At 38.8% G+C, this 17,361-nt stretch overlaps 2 protein-coding genes across 2 annotated transcripts in view; both read right to left on the minus strand.

The window, feature by feature from the left end:
* The window catches only part of LOC308278487 (olfactory receptor 8G1-like), a gene marked incomplete at both ends in the record, with an annotated part of 199,958 nt that overhangs the window by 60,495 nt on the left and 122,102 nt on the right, over window positions 1–17,361 (minus strand). The window lies entirely within an intron of this gene.
* On the minus strand, window positions 14,086–15,018 carry LOC308271805 (olfactory receptor 10N1-like; the record flags this gene model as incomplete). The annotated part of the gene is made up of 1 exon (XM_080708389.1): window positions 14,086–15,018. One exon carries the CDS (start codon window positions 15,016–15,018, stop codon window positions 14,086–14,088), a length of 933 nt encoding a protein of 310 aa, XP_080564515.1.

Here is a 17,361-nt window from a genome sequence, read left to right on the forward strand (position 1 = left end):
GGATTAGAGGCCTGTGCCTAGGGGTGATATACTATTGAAATACACAAATAGCAATTTTACATTATTCTTTGAGACAGAATCTAATTAAATTGCCCAGCTGTTCTCTTATTTCCAATAATTCTGTCTCCACCTCCTAAGTACTGGAATTACAGGCGGGTACCACAGAGCCTGACTTGAATAATGCTAATTCTTTTTTAATGGAATTCCATTTTAGAATCTCTTCCTTCATTAGTTTTGCTTTTGATGTGTCCTGTTAAACACTTTGCCTACTTGAGTTTCTTGTGTTTTCTTGTGCTAGTTTAAGAAGCTTTCCTTTTTTTTTTTTTTTTTTTGCTATACCAGGGATGGGACCCAGGGGCATTCTACCACCAAGCTACACCTCCAGCCCTATTTTTTTATATTTGATTTTGAAACAGGGTTTCAGTGAGTTGCATGGGGCCTCACTAAGAAGTAGCTGAGGCTATCCACAAACCGCAATCCTCCTGTGAGCCTCCTGAATGCTAGGATTACAAGTTTGCACCACGATGCCCCGCCCACTTTTCTTTTCTACTAAACATATTTTTGTGCATTGTCTGAGGCAGAGGTCAACCTATTTTTGTTTGTTTGTTTTGTATTTGTATAAACTTCAAGTTGACTTTGTACTATTTTTAGAAATGTCTTCATTCTTTGGTGATGTACAGCGTCATGTTAATCAGAAATAAACATCTTTGGTGATGTACAACGTCATGTTGATCAGAAATAAACATCTGTATATGTATGAATTATTTCCTAATCCTCTTCTGTTTTCTATTGGCCTATTTACCTAGACATATTCCAAGATGCACCAAATTCCTTAACTTAGCCTCATGATTGTTATGAATTGTATATGGAATGCCCCCCGCCAAAAAAAAGCTAACGCACTGGCAATGAAGGATTGTTCAGAAGTGAAATGCTTGTATTATAAAGGCTTTAACCTCATCCGCAGAGAAATAATTTTGATGGATTAATAATAGAAATGAATTTACTGGTTGCTAATGGTAGGCTCATGAAGCACACTGTTTCTATACCCTAAAATGGCCTTGCCAGGCAAAGATGGTATCATGATGTTTTTATCTTTCTCTTAGTTTGCCAGAGGAATCTTAGAGTGAAGCCAGTGATTCAGTCCTGTTTCTAAAATTTAGTAGGGATGTTATCATTTTGCATAGATTTCTGAAATTGTCTGGGCCCCTGTACTTAGACTGTGAAGCAAGAGAGAAGCCTGCTTTTAGAGAGACTCATGATGATTAAATTACATTATTATTATTATTATTATTATTATTATTAATTATTATTATTAGTGGTACTGGAGTTCCTGGAAGCCTTTCTACCATGAGGCTACACACCCAGACCTATTTTATACTTTGTATTTGGAAACAGGGTCTCTTAAGCCAGCGTGGCTGGCTTTGAACCTGCACCATCCTCTTGTCTCCGCCTCCCAAGTGCGGGGATTACAAGCATGCACCACCACGCCCAGCTACACTATTATTTTAAGGCATTTATTATGGCTTTCAAGATAAAAAATAAGGTCAATGAATGGTAAGTACTACTCTTTTGATTAAGAAAATGGACTATGTCATAATGTATGTAGCCATCTGTCTTAATTTTATAATTGTCTTGAGTGCCTGTCTCTAACATTCCTTCTTTTACAATTGCAGATGTTTCTCATTTGGTATTAGAGACCATGTCTCCACCAGCATAATAAAAGGCATTGCCCAGGTGTCGGGGGCATGTCAGAGTTTATCACAGAAAAACAGGATGCAGTTCAAGATGAGGGAAGTCTGTGTGTCCAGAGATGAGGAGTCCACACCAAGCATGAGACAGGGTTGGGACAGGGCTACAAGGGCAGGAGCCCAGCTCACCTCCAGGATGCCTTTCTCAAATCCCAAAGATTTGGGGTATATTCTCACTGGGGATACTTTGTTCCCTACAGCAGGTGTGTCCACTATAGTGGTATAGAGAATGGCATCTGGCCCTAATAGCTAGAAACCCAGAGGGGAGATGCTGAAAAAGATTGAGACTTTTGTACTTACGTCCTGACCCAGAAACTAAGAGCTTTGGCTGTCATTTCTGAAACTTCAGCTCCATGATATAAAACCTCTTTAGGTACTATAGCTTGTCATCCATGCAAAGAATATGCAGCAAAGGACAAGCAAGATATGCCTAAGCTGGTAAGTGGTGGTGTGTGGGGAGGCATTAAGGTTTTCCCCTAAAAGAATATTTTTGATTTAGTTGACTGTCCTTCGCCCAGAGTCAACAAGGTTTGGGGTCATGGAAAGTTCAAAGTAAAAGGTCTGAGAGAAGATCAGGTGGTGATGGCACGAGGGTACTGATTGTATGTGCTTTGGATTGGTCTCTATTGTATTCCGGTGGTGATAGCATGGGGGTGTTAACTGACCTGAAACTATAAATACCTCAAGAGAAATGAACCCGTTGTCGACCAGTAGAGATATTGACCCAGGAGCAGGGGTTGGGCAGTAGAGATAGTAGGCTGGTGCCCCGCCCCCATGTTAGAATTAAAAAAAATCTTGGAATCAAATTCTTAAGAGTTAAATTCTTTCATCCTCACTCCTCTCTTCAGAACCCGTACTTTTGCTGGCTGGCTCCAGCAGTGGTGAATTGACATTCCATTATTAGTATGAAAAAGGAAAAGACCTCTCAAGTTCTATGTCTTAAGCTCCTCTTTCTCAGTTTGTGTAATCTATGTTCTGATTTCTTTATCCTTGATTGTACTTTCCCTAACATATTTTTCATCCAAATTTATGTAGTTACATCTTTCCCATAAATGATTAAGGTATAACATCTGTTATGTCACATGGCACCTGATACATAATAAATATGAATTAATAGTAACCATTTTTATCCTCCTTATCTGCTTGGACTCATTCTTCTCTCCGTCCTCCCTCAAGCTCTCGGGTCCCTGAAATGTTCTCTGCAGTCTGAGGTGGAAGACATCTCTCTGAGCTGGAATTTGCCTCCTGGTGTTGTGTGTGTGTGTGTGTGTGTGTGTGTGTGTGTGTGTGTTAACAAGCTTTCTCCAGAACCTACTTCAGGGGCCACAGGTTAATCGTCTATGCCAGACTGACTGGGGTGATGCAGGTGAGTCCTTGCTCTTGTTTGTTTCCCTCTGCAGAGGACCTACTGTGCTGACAGTTTCATTGAGACTGGTAGGAGGATCTGAATTTCACTTTCCACATAGGTGTAGCCTTCCTACCATCTTCCCCACCATGTCTGGTCTTTGGTTCCCCATGCTTCCCGATTTTTGTCAGAAACTAATGCGCTGAGCTGGGGAGCTGCCAAACACTGCTCCTGATGATGTTTGCTTTTATCCCTTATTTTCTAATTGTAGGCAGCAGAGGCTATAGGAGAAGTACTCCTCAAATACACACTTCAGGGCCAGACTTTTGAAGATAAATTGACGTTTTATCTGCAACCCAAGCCTGATGCCAAGTGACAATATAGCTTCCCTTTCCTTCCTTTTCCTTCACTTCACTTCCCTTTCTTTTTTCCCCCCATTCTTTTCTTGTCCTCTTTTTTAGTGTTATCTTTGTGACTTGTATTCTTTCTCTGAAATCTGTCCCTAAATGTTTCCCTACATTCACTATTCTTTTCTAAACCATTAAATTTTTCTTTCATTCTTTCTCTTCCTTCTGCCAAACCAAATATTTAGAGCTTGAAGTAACTGAAAAAAAATTCGGTGCTTCTCATTAGTCTTGAGAATTTTTTTTTCCATTTAGTTTCACCATTCACTGATTTGCTGCAAAATCTTTGACCCAGCTCAAAGACTTGGGTTTAAGAGTGACTTCAAAAAGTAATAAAGCAGATGTGCTCAACCTCAGCATGGAGACTGGAGTCCCTAGCTCCTTCACTGCATTCATTTCCATAAACAAGGATCTCAACCAGACAGTACATGGACCCCTGGTTCACAGGCTAAATCCAGTGCCCCCTTAGTCCTTTTCCATTTTGTGGGTCGTATCTCTTTCTAATTCCTATACAATAAGGGCGCCTTGATATCTGAATACATTATTTAAAGGAAAATGTGGTGAAAGATTCATAAACTGTCTTGTTTCCCTTGTTCCACCACATCTAGCATTTCTGGCTAGTGTCAATATTCTCTGTCCTAAGGAAGTAGAATGGCAGAGACATCTGATATGGGAAGATGGGAGAAGACAAGTGTTACTTGTAACATTTAATAGTAACAGGACAGTGTTACTAGTAATCACTGCAAATAATCATTGAATATAGTAACTGAATAATTTAACAGCTTAACTATAAAGCTAATTTATTTTCTTGATTAGATGGTTGATGAGTGACTTCCGGGAAGATGGCGACCGAGAAAAGCGGGGCTTAAGAGCCCCACTAACAACCAATCTCCATTACCACAAAATCAGCGCCTTTCATAGCCAGAAAACACCATCACCAGAGAAACAAAAAAATCACCAGGCTCCAGAGAGAAAGCAGACTGAGAACAGAGCTCAGAGCCACAGAGGAGATACACCGGCCTCACGCCCGAGGACGCGGCAGCAGTGCCATACTGCCGGCGGCAGCGGCAAATTCACCGGACGGCTACAGCAAGCCGAGGTGAGCCGTTGCAAAACAGCCAGGCAGGATTTCTCGCCGCAGGTAAAATCTAAATCTCCCAGTGGCTGAGCTCAGCACACGCCGCAGGGATTCAGAGTGGAAATCAAAACCAAGAAGAAATACGCCAGCCTCACGGCCGAGGGCATAGCAGCGGCGTCATATTGCCACTGGCGGCAGCAGCAGAGAATTCACCGAATCCAGTACAGCTACATCTGTGTACTCAAGAACAGTGAGTCATGTTGCGGGCCACAGAGGAGAAATCCCAGTACTGTACTCCCTGGGACTTGACCTAGTGGGGGAGTGGCGGTGGCAGAGATATTACACCATAGGAGAACGTGCAACCTGGCACCCCCCACAGTCTAAAGCAGCCTCTATCGACTCTCTGGGTCGGAGACTCTGTGATACAACCCAGTAAAGGAGTAGTGGGGTCTGAGATACTACTGACTCGAGATCCAGAACACCTTAAGTGAAGTCATAGTGACCCAAGGGAAGAACCCAGAGAAGGCACAAACTTCCAAAATCATGGGAAAGAGGAATAATACTGGAGCAATGAATGCCCACAACCCCACAACATCAGAACCCGATAAAACAGAAAATCAGAGATTTCTAGAAGATCAAATCAGGAAAATAACTGTAGAAATAATAGAGGTGCTTCGAAAAGAACTCAGAGAGAGCCAAAAAGAGATAAAGGATGCAATTAATGAAGTAAAGGCCTCAATTCAAAGCACAAACAACTGATTAGACCACATGGAGAACAGAATCTCGCTCTTAGAAGATGATCATTCCAAAAATGAACGCATAGTTTCTAATCTAGGAAAAAATATCCGACAGCACCAATCTGATATTGAAGAAATACGGGCCCATTTTAAGAGAGCTAACCTAAGAATAATTGGAATAGAGGAGGGAAAAGAAAGTGAAACCAAAGGGATCAACAATCTCTTCAAGGAAGTAATAGCAGAAAAATTTCCAAACATAGAGCAAGAGGTTGATACACAGGTCCAGGAAACTTACAGAACTCCCTTTAGACAGGATCAGAGAAGAGGATCCTCACGCCACATAATTGTCAAAATGACCAATGTGGAAGCCAAGCAGAGAATCTTAAAGGCAACAAAAACAAAGGGCCAAGTGACATTCAGAGGCAAACCAATTAGAATCACTCCAGACTTCCCAAACCAAGTCATGAGAGCCAGAAGGGCTTGGAGTAACATATTCCAAACTCTGAAAGAAAACAACTTCCAGCCAAAAATTTCCTACCCAGCAAAACTTTCTATCAAATTAGATGAAAAAATAAGAAGCTTCCATGACAAACAGAAACTGAAGGAATTTATGTCTTCAAAACCAGCACTAGAGAAAATACTCAAAGAGATTAACTACAAAGAAGAAATAGGTAACACACACCAGAACCAGAGAAACAAGATTTTCCATCCAACAGTCAACTAAGATTGGTTATCTGTGGAGATTCATTACTTATGTTACTCTTTTACCTATCTCTAAATGGTATTGTTTGCCTTTATTGTTTTTAATTTTTAGGATTTCTAGTTGGAATATTAATATACCTTCAGATATAGCATTTGGAAATATTTTATCCCATTCTATTAGTAACTTTTAACTCTGTTTACATTGTCTTTGGATATACAATATTTTTTTTTTTAGGGAGTTTGTATACTCTTCTATTGCCTGTGCCATTGAAATCATATCCAAGAAATCACTGCCAATTTCAATGTTGTGAGGTTTTATGACCCAGATTTTCTTCTAAAAGTTTATAGTCTTAAGATTTATACTTAGGTCTTTTATTTATTTTGAGTTAATATTTGTATATGGGATTAGGTAGGGGTCCAATTTTATTCTTTTCCATGTAAGTATTATTTTTCAACAATATTTAGTTAAAAGATTATTATTTCCACCACCAAATGTTTGTGGAAACCTTGTCAAAAATAACTTGACAATATAGGGAAGAATTTAGCCCTAGGCTTTTATTTAACTCCAATGGTTTATATATCTGCCTTTAGAATAGTACTACACTGTTTCAATTATTGTAGCTTTATATGGTTTGAAATCAGAAAATATATATCTTCTAGCTTTGTTCTTTTTCAAGATCATTTTGGGTATCTAGAGTCCATATTCCATATTAGGATAGATTTTTTTTTCTGAAAAATAAATATATAAATATATGATAGTTTCACCTAAAGAAAAATAGAAAAAAAATATTCTCTGGTAAGAAAGAAGTAAAAAGAAATATTGAAATGTTATCTTTAAGTCATCAAAAGCTTGGTATCAGACAAATGAAACTGTTATGTGATATTATCATTTTTAATTTAGGATAAATTGCTATAATACTAGATGTCAACCACTAAGCCAAGCATGGGAGGGAGGGATGGGGAGAGAATGGGGTGGGGATCTGGTGGGGGCTGACTGGGCGATGTGTGCATGTATGTCTACAAAAGTTTGTATCCCACTATGATGTATGAATACAGTGCACCAATAAAAAAATAAAAAAAATAAAAAAATAAAAAAAAGTAAAAATAAATAAAAAAATAGATGGTTGATGACCAAACTGATGGTTGGTGATTGGGATAAGCTGAATTAGAAGATGGTAAAAATTAATTTGAAAACGAAAAATTACTGAAAGAAATAGAAACATTTGTGAAGCAGTTGTGAGGGTCTGTTCAGTTTGAATACCTTAACTTATTTAGTGAGATCTATGGTTTATGGGATTATTTTCAGCAGAGCTGGTCAGCTTTGGCCTAAGAATGAAGCAGAGGAGAACTGAGCTAATTATAATGTTAAGGTTTTTCAGATTGGTGTGATGAAAGGAAATTACTAATATCCAATTGAATATATTGATAAGAGAGTATCATGAATTGTACCTGAGGTTTAGATTGCATATAGAATGAAATAATAATGGAAAGGAATTGATACATGGAAAAATCTTAAGAAATCAAGGACTCTTGTCATACAGATAAGGTAATTTAAAACAAGAAAATGAATTCTATATTTAAAAAGTAAGATTTACTTCAATTATTTTTTAAAAGTGGGACAATTTTATGTTCTATGTTCTCACAAGGTCATCTTGACTTGGGAGAGTTTGGCTGAAGGAGAAAGCTTGAATTCATTAGATTTGAGGAGATTGAGCCATTTTGTATTAGGATTTTGGATAGGCTGTCTTTGTGGGTGTTGGAATCTCTCAGCTTTTTAGTAACCTGGGAATGGAGTAGAAGACTGTGGTCTGGCTTTCAGAAACCTCTGTGGATGGTGGGAGGTGACAAAGAAGTTGGGAATTTACTGTAGATACATGGTAGATTGTATTCAGGTGAGGGCAGAAGAGTCATAATTGGAGCTGAGAAGCTTTTCAACCCTACCTTTCACACCTGGTGTTTTGATCAACTTTCCAGTTTTTGTGACCAAAATACCAGATTAGATCAACTTAGAGAAGAAAAGATTTACTGGGATTTGAGGTTTCCACTTGTAGAGTCATCTCAAAAAGCATAATTTAGCTGGCCAGGGCAGAGTACACAGAGGAATACTGCTTTTACATCATGGAGGCTGGGAAAAGAGAGGGAGCAGAGGGGAAAAGAGATATATATATATAGCCCCAAGACCATACGCCCAATGACTTAACTTCCAACCCCCACACCCTACCTGCCTATGTTACTACCCAGTAAATCCATTAATACATCCATAGATTTATCTGCTGATGAGATTAGAACCCGTGGATTCAATTATTTCACCTCTGAACATTTTTGAATTGTCAGTATATGAGCTTTAGCAGGGGACATTTAATATTCAAATATTTATTCAAATATAATATTTAATAATACCTGGGTATTTGTAGTATAATACACTGAGCAACAGCTATCCATCTGAGACAGATGAAAGGAAAACAGTTTTCTGGGAGGATGCTTTAATTTTAAGTTAAGACTTAGTTGGAAAGAGCTTCCTGTAATGAAAGGAAAGATGTGGGAATGATTACTTGCATGTGTCAGGGGACTCAGAGGACATAATAGGAAATATAAAGAGAGCTCAAAGGGTGAAGATGTTTGCAGGAGGTGGCTTAGTGGGAGAAGAATGCCAAAATAAGGGCAGAGATTGCAGCTGATATGGAAGGGGTATGTGTGTCTCAAATAATCAGACTTTATTATCTTGGCCTAGTGTGGAGAGCAGGGGTAAACGTCTCAGTGTGTGTATTGGTGGTTTTTTTTCATGTTCTACAAAGACCCATTACTATTATTTACCTGTATATCTACATTCAATGGATGTGGATCACAGTGATACCATGATAGAACAGCAGAATGGTTAGAATCTCTGAAGGCTGAAAAATTATCATACTTTTTTACACTGATCATTTTTTCAGGCATTTTTAAATCACCAATTCTGTCTGTCATACATTTAGGACTAGACACATTTCAAGATGCTAGTCATGATCAGAAGACAATATCTATGTGTCCTGAAGACACCATCTGCAACATGAGAAAAACTCATTTTTTCCACCAACAAGACCAACTTAAAAAGTTACCCTAAAGGAAAGATGAGTGTATGTTGGGATTTTTGATGGTAGTGACCACAGAACTCGTCTTTAGTGTTCTGCTTTTTGTGTCTTTGTCTACCTAGAAGGTAATCTGTTTGCAAGGAATAGCATAGAAGGTGAAATTTGTTCTGTTCCTAAATTTTATGCTACTACTCTGTCCCAAAGGAATCTGGGTGAGATCTGGTTAAACATAGCCCTTTTGCCATCTCTGCCTGCACAGACTACCTGCAGGTTGGGCCCGGCCCATTCATAACTCTGTTCTTCTCCTGTTTGTGACTATGTTTCACTGGTCTTCCTTTCTGAAATTGGATTTTTTTTTTTTTTGGTGGTACTGGGGATGGAACCCTTTTACCTCTGGGCTACACTCCCAGAACTATTTTATATTTTATTTGGAAATAGGGTCTCTTAAGCCAGCAAGGCTGGCTTCAAACCTGTGCGATCCTCCTGTCTCCGCCTTCCAAGAGTGGGGATTACAAGAGTGCACCACCACGCCCGGCTGAAATTGGATTTGAAGATGAGAAATGCCTGCTGCATGGTGACTCTCTCTGGAGCACTCTTGCTAAAGCCTGTCTCTGAATCCTTCAGCCCTCTCAGGTATACTAAGAGGCCAGTACCCACATGGTTTCCCAATTTTCTATTCTTTGTCTTTTCTTTTTTTCTGTCCAAGTGTTTGAAGAGAATGATCTTGTGCAGCTGATTTATCTCCAAAAGGCAAATGGTTCCTGGGACCTGGATGCAGAACTGACCAAGGTCCTGGGTTTGAGTTTGGAAGACATGCTTGCTGCACACCCTGCTGAGGTGAAAATCACAGGCAAGCAGTGGAGGAGCAATGCTTTAGAGGGATGAGGCTGATTCTGAGGACTGGCATTGAACAAGGCATAGTATAGAGAGATATAGATTAAATTAATCTTTAATAAGTGGAGGTTGAGCCAGGTATGGTGGCACATAACTGTAACCTCAATTCTTGGAAGACTGAAACAGGATAATTTTAGGTTTGAGGCTAGCCTGAACAATTTGACCCTGTTTCAAAATATGTAAATAAAAATAAAAATAAGGGCTGGGGTATAGTTTAAAGGTAGAACAACTCTGGATTAAATCCTGAGTACTATTTGGAAGTAGAATGCCTCTAGTTTCAACCATCAGCAACACACACACACACACACACACACACACACACACACACACACACACACACGAGATTGAAAGAGATTGTGGTTTTGTTAGAGCAGAAAAAAGACCAAGGAATTAATAAGCTACCTGTTAGGAGTTTCCATGAAGACTGATGGATGATGGGGGAAGCAAACTTTGACATTAGTGGGTTTTCCTGCCAGACATCTTAGCTGTAAAAGTAAAATTTAGTGAGTTGAGTTAGTACTCTGCTCCGGGCCATAAACTAAGGACTTAATATTTATGATTTTTATTAATTTCTCACATTGGTTACATCAGGTAGGTGCTATTTATGTTGTTGTTTATAGATAAAAAAAAAAACGGAAGCTTACAGAAGTATAATGATGTGTCAGAGCCAGTGAGTGGCAGAATTAAATTAAATGCTAGGGCCCTCTGTTTTAAAATCCCCAGTAATAGCCGGGCGTGGTGGTGCACGCTTGTAATCCCAGCATTTGGGAGGCTGAGACTGGAGGATCACAGTTCGCGGACAGCCTCAGCTACTTAGTGAGGCCCTCTGCAACTCAGTGAGACTCTGTTTCAAAATAAAGAATAAAATATTGGGCAGGGGGTGAAGCTCGGAGGTCAAATGCCTCTGGGTTCCATCCCCAGACCCACAAAAATCAATCAATAAATAAATTAAATCCCCAATAATAATAATACCATGATTGCTCTGCTTCTCTTCATAGTAAGGAATGTGGTCCAGATATTAAAACAAAAAGTAACACTAATGAAGTTAGGCAAAAGGTAAATGGGAGCCACTTAGGATGTTATTTGAAGTAAGTATGACTATAGTGCTGACAAAGATAAAGTGTACAGTGTGTGTGTGTGTGTGTGTGTGTGTGTGTGTGTGTGTGTTTGGGAATTGAACTCAGGGGAATTCTAACTTTGAGCTATATACCCAGTTCTATTTTATTTTCTATTTTGAACAGGTCTCACTAAGTTGTGCAGCACTTTCCTAAATTGCTGAGGCTGACTTCAAACCTGTAATCCTCCCATCTTAGTCTCTTTACTACTGGGATTACATGTGTTTGATACCATACCTGAATTCCTTTGGTATTTTAAATACAGTTGCTAGATTGTCTAGTACTCTTTCAGTGATCATTAAGGATAAGACTGATGTTAAAAATGTGAAGTCAAATAGCCTTCCAAATTTTCAGTGTGTGGAACTCAATAAAATAAGCTTCACACTTTCTTTCTTTTTTTTTTTTGTGGTACTGGGGTTCCTGGAAGCCCTTCTACCTCTGGGCTACACTCCCAGACCTATTTTATATTTTTATTTAGAAACAGGGTCTCCTAAGCCAGTGCGCGCGGCTGGCTTCGAACCTGCGCGATCCTCCTGTCTCCGCCTCCCAAGCGCGGGGATTACAAGCGTGAGCCACCACGCCCGGCCTAAGCTTCACACTTTCTGTGTGTAGCTGGCAAAGGTGCAGCTGGCAGCCGTGTGAGGCTCTAGAGCCTTTGAAATGTGGCTGATGCAAGTGAAGAGCAATTTTTTGACGGGACACTGGCGTGACATGTGAAATACATACTGACTTTATAGACTTAAAATGTACAATACTTCATGAAAATTATTTATGTTAATTTTATGTTACTTAAAGTATATTTGTTTATATAAATATACTGGTAGCTGAGAGCATAGCTCCTCTAACAAGACTTAGTATGCCTATAGCCCTTGACCCAATCCTAGCTCCAAAAATAAAAGAGGAAAACAGGTAATCTCTGTATTTTTACTTTTAAAAATAGTTACTAAAATTTTTAAATTTTGTATAGCAAGCTGACTTCAGAGTAGGTCCACACCAAAGTCAGAGATTGTGGCTGGCTACAAACACTGAATCAGGATACTTGAGAGGGATGGCAGGATTTCTGGAGAAGTCTTCATATTCTTGCCCATTATCATCCAGGTGTGCTCATTCCAGGACCTGCATTTTGAAAATTCTTGTGAGTTTTTCGATGAGAACATGCTTGGGGTCCTCACTGCCTTGTCATTAACTGTCCTCATACAGAGGAACTGAAGGAACTGAACTTTTTGATCTGAAATGAGATTAATCAGAGAGGACATGACAGCTGTTCCAAATTTTTAAACTTCTAAGAGCAGAGGATATAGCACAGTGGCAGAACACTTACCTAGCATGCATGAAGCCCAGGGTTCAATCCTTATTCTTATGGAAATTTCAACTGCGTAGAAAAGAAATCTGTTGCAGAAGCAAACCTTCTCGTGGCTCCTCTATGGTCATCAACACCAGCCATGCTTTATCAACATAAGGATATGATAAGTTCCTCCACCAATATCCCGTAAGAATAGAACAGCAAGCTTGACTAGAATTGTTGGATCTAGCAGTGGATGTAAGACAGACATCCCACAGTGTGGAAATAAGCGTGAGTGTGGAGTTTTGCCAGTCCAGCCAGAAGAGCTCACAAAATCCTTATGGCACCTCACATTATTTATATGTGCTGGAATGAGCTTTGTTTTCTCCTTTTTTGCTTCATTCATGTGTTTTATAAGGTAAACTATGTTTCAATTGAAATGGTCACTTTTGGTTTTGTTTTAATAGTTTAAAGTAGGGTGGGAAACTTGGGGAAATAAATGTGGACTACCAAAAGTGCAAATGGCTAAAAAGTCATGAAAAGGAGAGCCGGTGTATAAGTGGAACAACAGTAAACAGCACTCCTTCTTGTCCTTGATTCTGACAAGTCCAGTTTTGTCGGAGACCAAATTAGAAAAGGTAGGTTGGTGAAGAAACCAAGTGAGTATGTTAACTGAACCAAAAATCAGGCCATCTTCTTTTACCCCACACTGGCTGGGAAGGTTTTCCTGCTTGTCTTACACTAAAGAGTAGTGTGAGATGTGGGCAGCATGGTGCCGAAGCACAGTGTGGCATAGGGGAGTAAAGAGGGCTTGAGGCCAAGCCTGGTTTCACCATAGCTGGAGATGTCATGGAGAAAAAAACACTTACTGCTCTATCCACAGGTGGGGACAAAGGTGAGAGCATAAGAAAAGGAGAAAAGGGTAAGGCCAAATCATAAAGAAGACCTGGGCAAGTTTTTATTGAACCAGTTATTCAGAGAGCAACTTCTTGTTATCATGATCTCTGTTGAGAGGTACTAAGGGCTACAAGGGTCCACACAGCCCATTAAGGGAGTAGTGGAATTAAAATCAGAGGTTTTGGGGTCAACTGGGTTTGAGGGTGAGAAGAGATTTTCTGATTAATGTCCAACATTGGATCGTTCTTTTGAGGTCTCTAATCCTCAGTTATTTTAAAGAAAATGTGAAGTCTACTTTATGGTAGTAATGTGAAGATTAAATAAGATGATAGATGAGAAAATTTCATTATAGTACCTAATTTGCTTTACAAATGTTACCTACTACTCTTGGAAAAAATGGAGTAACCGGAATGCTTGTAGGCAGAAAAAGAGATTAATTGTATTCTACACAGAGGAAAGGTATGCTATGATGGTGATTTGGCACAACAAGGAACTCCTAGAGTGTCTTCCTCACACTCCTAAATTGAATATTTGAACAGGAGTAATAGATTACCTACAATCCAGATGATTAATATGTTTCCAGTTGTTTGGTGTGCCTTTTTAGCTCCCTATTCAGCATTAAGTCTGGATAATATTAGACCTAACGATGAGGTCAGGGATTAAAGACTCAGTCCAACATAGAAAATCTTATTAGGCAAAGAGAAAAATGGCTTATGGAAGAATTATTTTCTATTTTGTTCTCTTTTAAGAGAAGCACACAGTAGTTGATATTCAGATATGATACATTTTAAAAAATCCAATAAAAACTCCACAGTTCACCTCAGAACACTAAGTACAACACTTTGCAAAACCCTTTTGAGCGATCTTTTCACTTCCTTGTTTCTTAAGGAGTAGATTAAGGAGTTCAGCATGGGAGAGACAATGTTGTTCAGTATTTGCACCACAGCACCAAGCAGAGGATTGGGGGTGCGCTGCAGATAGATGATGATCACAGGTCCATAGGCACAGAGGATGGCAGCGAGGTGGGCACTGCAGGTGGAGAAAGCCTTCTTCCTGCCATCTGCTGAGCGAATTCTCAGAATGGCCATCCCGATATGAGCATAGGAGACACAAACGCTGAGCAGAAGCATGGAAGCCAGAAGGCCAACATTGATGGAACCCACTCTCTGGGCCAGGGAACTGTCAGTACAAGCCAGGGGCAAAACTGCAGGGATGTCACAGAAGAAGTAATCCACATGATTGGGGCCACAGTAGGTTAACTGAAAGGTGAAGCAGGTCAGAATGGTGGCCTGGAGACTTCCTACCAACCAAGCTACCATTACCAATCTGACACAGACTCCAGGTTTCATGATGAGCATATATCTCAGTGGGTGACAGATGGCAACAAAGCGATCATAAGCCATCACAGAATAGAGGCATCCTTCCGTAGATCCCAGAAAATGGTAGAAGAAGAGCTGTGCAGCACACCCATTATAAGATATGGCTTGGCTCTGGCCAGAGAGATAAAATAGCATCTTGGGACAGGTTACAGATGGGAACAAAACATCAAAAACAGATAGAATTCCCAAAAAGAAATACATAGGGGTGTGGAGAGTAGGAGAAGAAACAATTGTTATAAAGATGAGTGAATTTCCAAGCAAAGTAAAGAGGTAGATGCATGAAAAGATGACAAAGAGCACAGTCCCCAGTCCTTCTGTCTGAGGTATTCCCAGTAGAATAAACTCATTCAACAATGTGTGATTTCTCATGCTCCTGGAAGGGAATCCTGGGTTTTGAGATATGAGAAAAGAATATTATGAATTTGAAAACTGAGTGTAACAGACACAATACCAGTACACTCGTTGTCTCTTATTTTTCATTTAAGTATGAAGATAATATTGAAAACAACAATTAGAAATTAATTCAAAGATACTTATGCCTTGGTAAAACATGCTCAGGATTTCCTATCTTGAGAGGTACTCTTTCACAAATGTGAATAAATAGCAAAATGAAGTATTTATATGAAGAAATAATGGATGACTTAAGAAAACAAAGATCTTAGTAACAAAGAGAGAAACACAGTTTAGTTAATGTCTTTAACCCATTGTATAGCATAAGTGCCCTGTAATATCCATTTTGGAATTTGTCCTCCTATTACTTTTAAGTATTTGTAGTTATTCAAAGATGTCATCAAATGCCCTATATATATATCAGGGGCAAACTTGATGATCCCAAGTGCACTGGAACAATGAGTTGTCATACAGTGCAATGAACAATTCTTATTAGGCATATTCTCTAAATATTTTATTTGAAAATGTTCATTGGCCTGAAAATAAACTAGCAGTGGAAATTTTAATTCTATATTATGTAAAGATTAGCAACAAAATTATACTATGCAGATTGGAGGTTTAAAGTCACATCCTCTTTAAAGATGCAAATATGAGATATTTGAACATCCTTAACAGTATAATTTTTGAAACCTAGAGCAATGAAAATAGATTCTTTAAATTATTGTTCCTTTATTGTTTTCTGTGTTGTAAACTTTTTATTTAAAAATGTTGTTGTCATAAGAATATATAACATTAATCTATCTTAACAGATTTGTAAATATACAGTACAGTATTGTCTAATATAGCTGTAATATTATGCAGCAGACCTTGCTCCTTATCTTAGAATAATATATCTATTCTTATTTATTTATTTATTTATTTATTTATTTATTTATTTTTGGTGGTACTGGGGATGGAGCCCTTCTACCTCTGGGCTACACTTCCAGACCTATTTTATATTTTATTTGGAAACAGGGCCTCTTAAGGCAGCAAAGCTGGCTTTGAACCTGCACAATCCTCCTGTCTCTGCCTCCCAAGTGTGGGGATTTTACAAGCGTGTGCCACTACGCCCAGCGCTTGTTATTTATTTTTTATAAATCAATCAATCAATCAAATCTTCAGGTGTTCTGAAATGATTGCTTTTGTCCAAAGACTAATTTAAGACCACTTTTAATAACCCCCAGACAACAATCATTATAGGTAATCTGCTTTCGACTCCAGATTCCATGCCTCATGAAGGAAGTTCAGATATTAATCAAAGTGTGAAGCATTTAATTTCCGAGTTAGGACAAGTAGGATGACAATTAAAAAGCTTCAGCCACTATGGAGATCAGCGTGGAGATTCCTTAGAAAGCTAAGAATGGAGGCACCGTGTGATCCAGCTATACCACTACTCAGTATCTTTCCAAAGGAGTTGAAACCAGAGAACTACAATCCAGTCATGATTGAATACTCATGTTCATAGCAGCAAATTTACAATAGCCAAACTATGGAACCAACCTAGGTTTTTATCAACAGATGAATGTATTATAAAATTATGGGAAATATACACAGTGGAATTCTATTCAGCAATAAAGAAGAACAAAATTACAACATTTGCAAGAAGAACAAAATTACAACATTTGCAAGAAGATGGAAGGACCTGGAGAACATTATGGTGAGTGAGATTGGCCAGGCACAGAAAGTGAAGGTTTATATGTTTTCTCTAGTATGTGTGAGCTAGGGAGTATTTGGGATACCAGAGGGACTCCAGATAATGGAGGAAAACCTCAGTGCAGCCAGGGAGGAAGAGTAAGGGAGGAGAAACACTGAGACTCCTTAATGAAAAAAATACCATTGACTACGTGTATACACGTGAATATACAATTTCCAATCTGGGTACTTGGTATTGAGCAGGAGGAAAATAGAAAGGCAAAGACCACCAAGTACTGTGTGCATGTATGTCATTGCCAACATAATTTACATCATGATATGAGACTATAGTGCACCAATAAAAGCAAAAGAGGCCCTGTAATTGCTGATAAGATATTATTGCTATTGCCAGAGGGAACATATTTGAATAATAAATTGCAGGTGGGGAAGAGAGTTAATGTAAGAGAATGGGTTTTTCTGAGTAGAGCAAAAATGAGAAAGTTAAGATAGGTGAAAAGTTCTGTACCAAAAAAAAAGATAAGAAAATATTAGTATAAAAATAGCAGAAATGGGATAAAAATCTATTAACAACCATAGGTTGCTAAAGATACATTTGGACATGCATCTTAGTTTTTTGTGATAGCTAAATAC

Source organism: Muscardinus avellanarius (genome assembly GCF_963383645.1).
Source record: "Muscardinus avellanarius genome assembly, chromosome: 1".
Lineage (NCBI taxonomy): Eukaryota > Metazoa > Chordata > Mammalia > Rodentia > Gliridae > Muscardinus > Muscardinus avellanarius.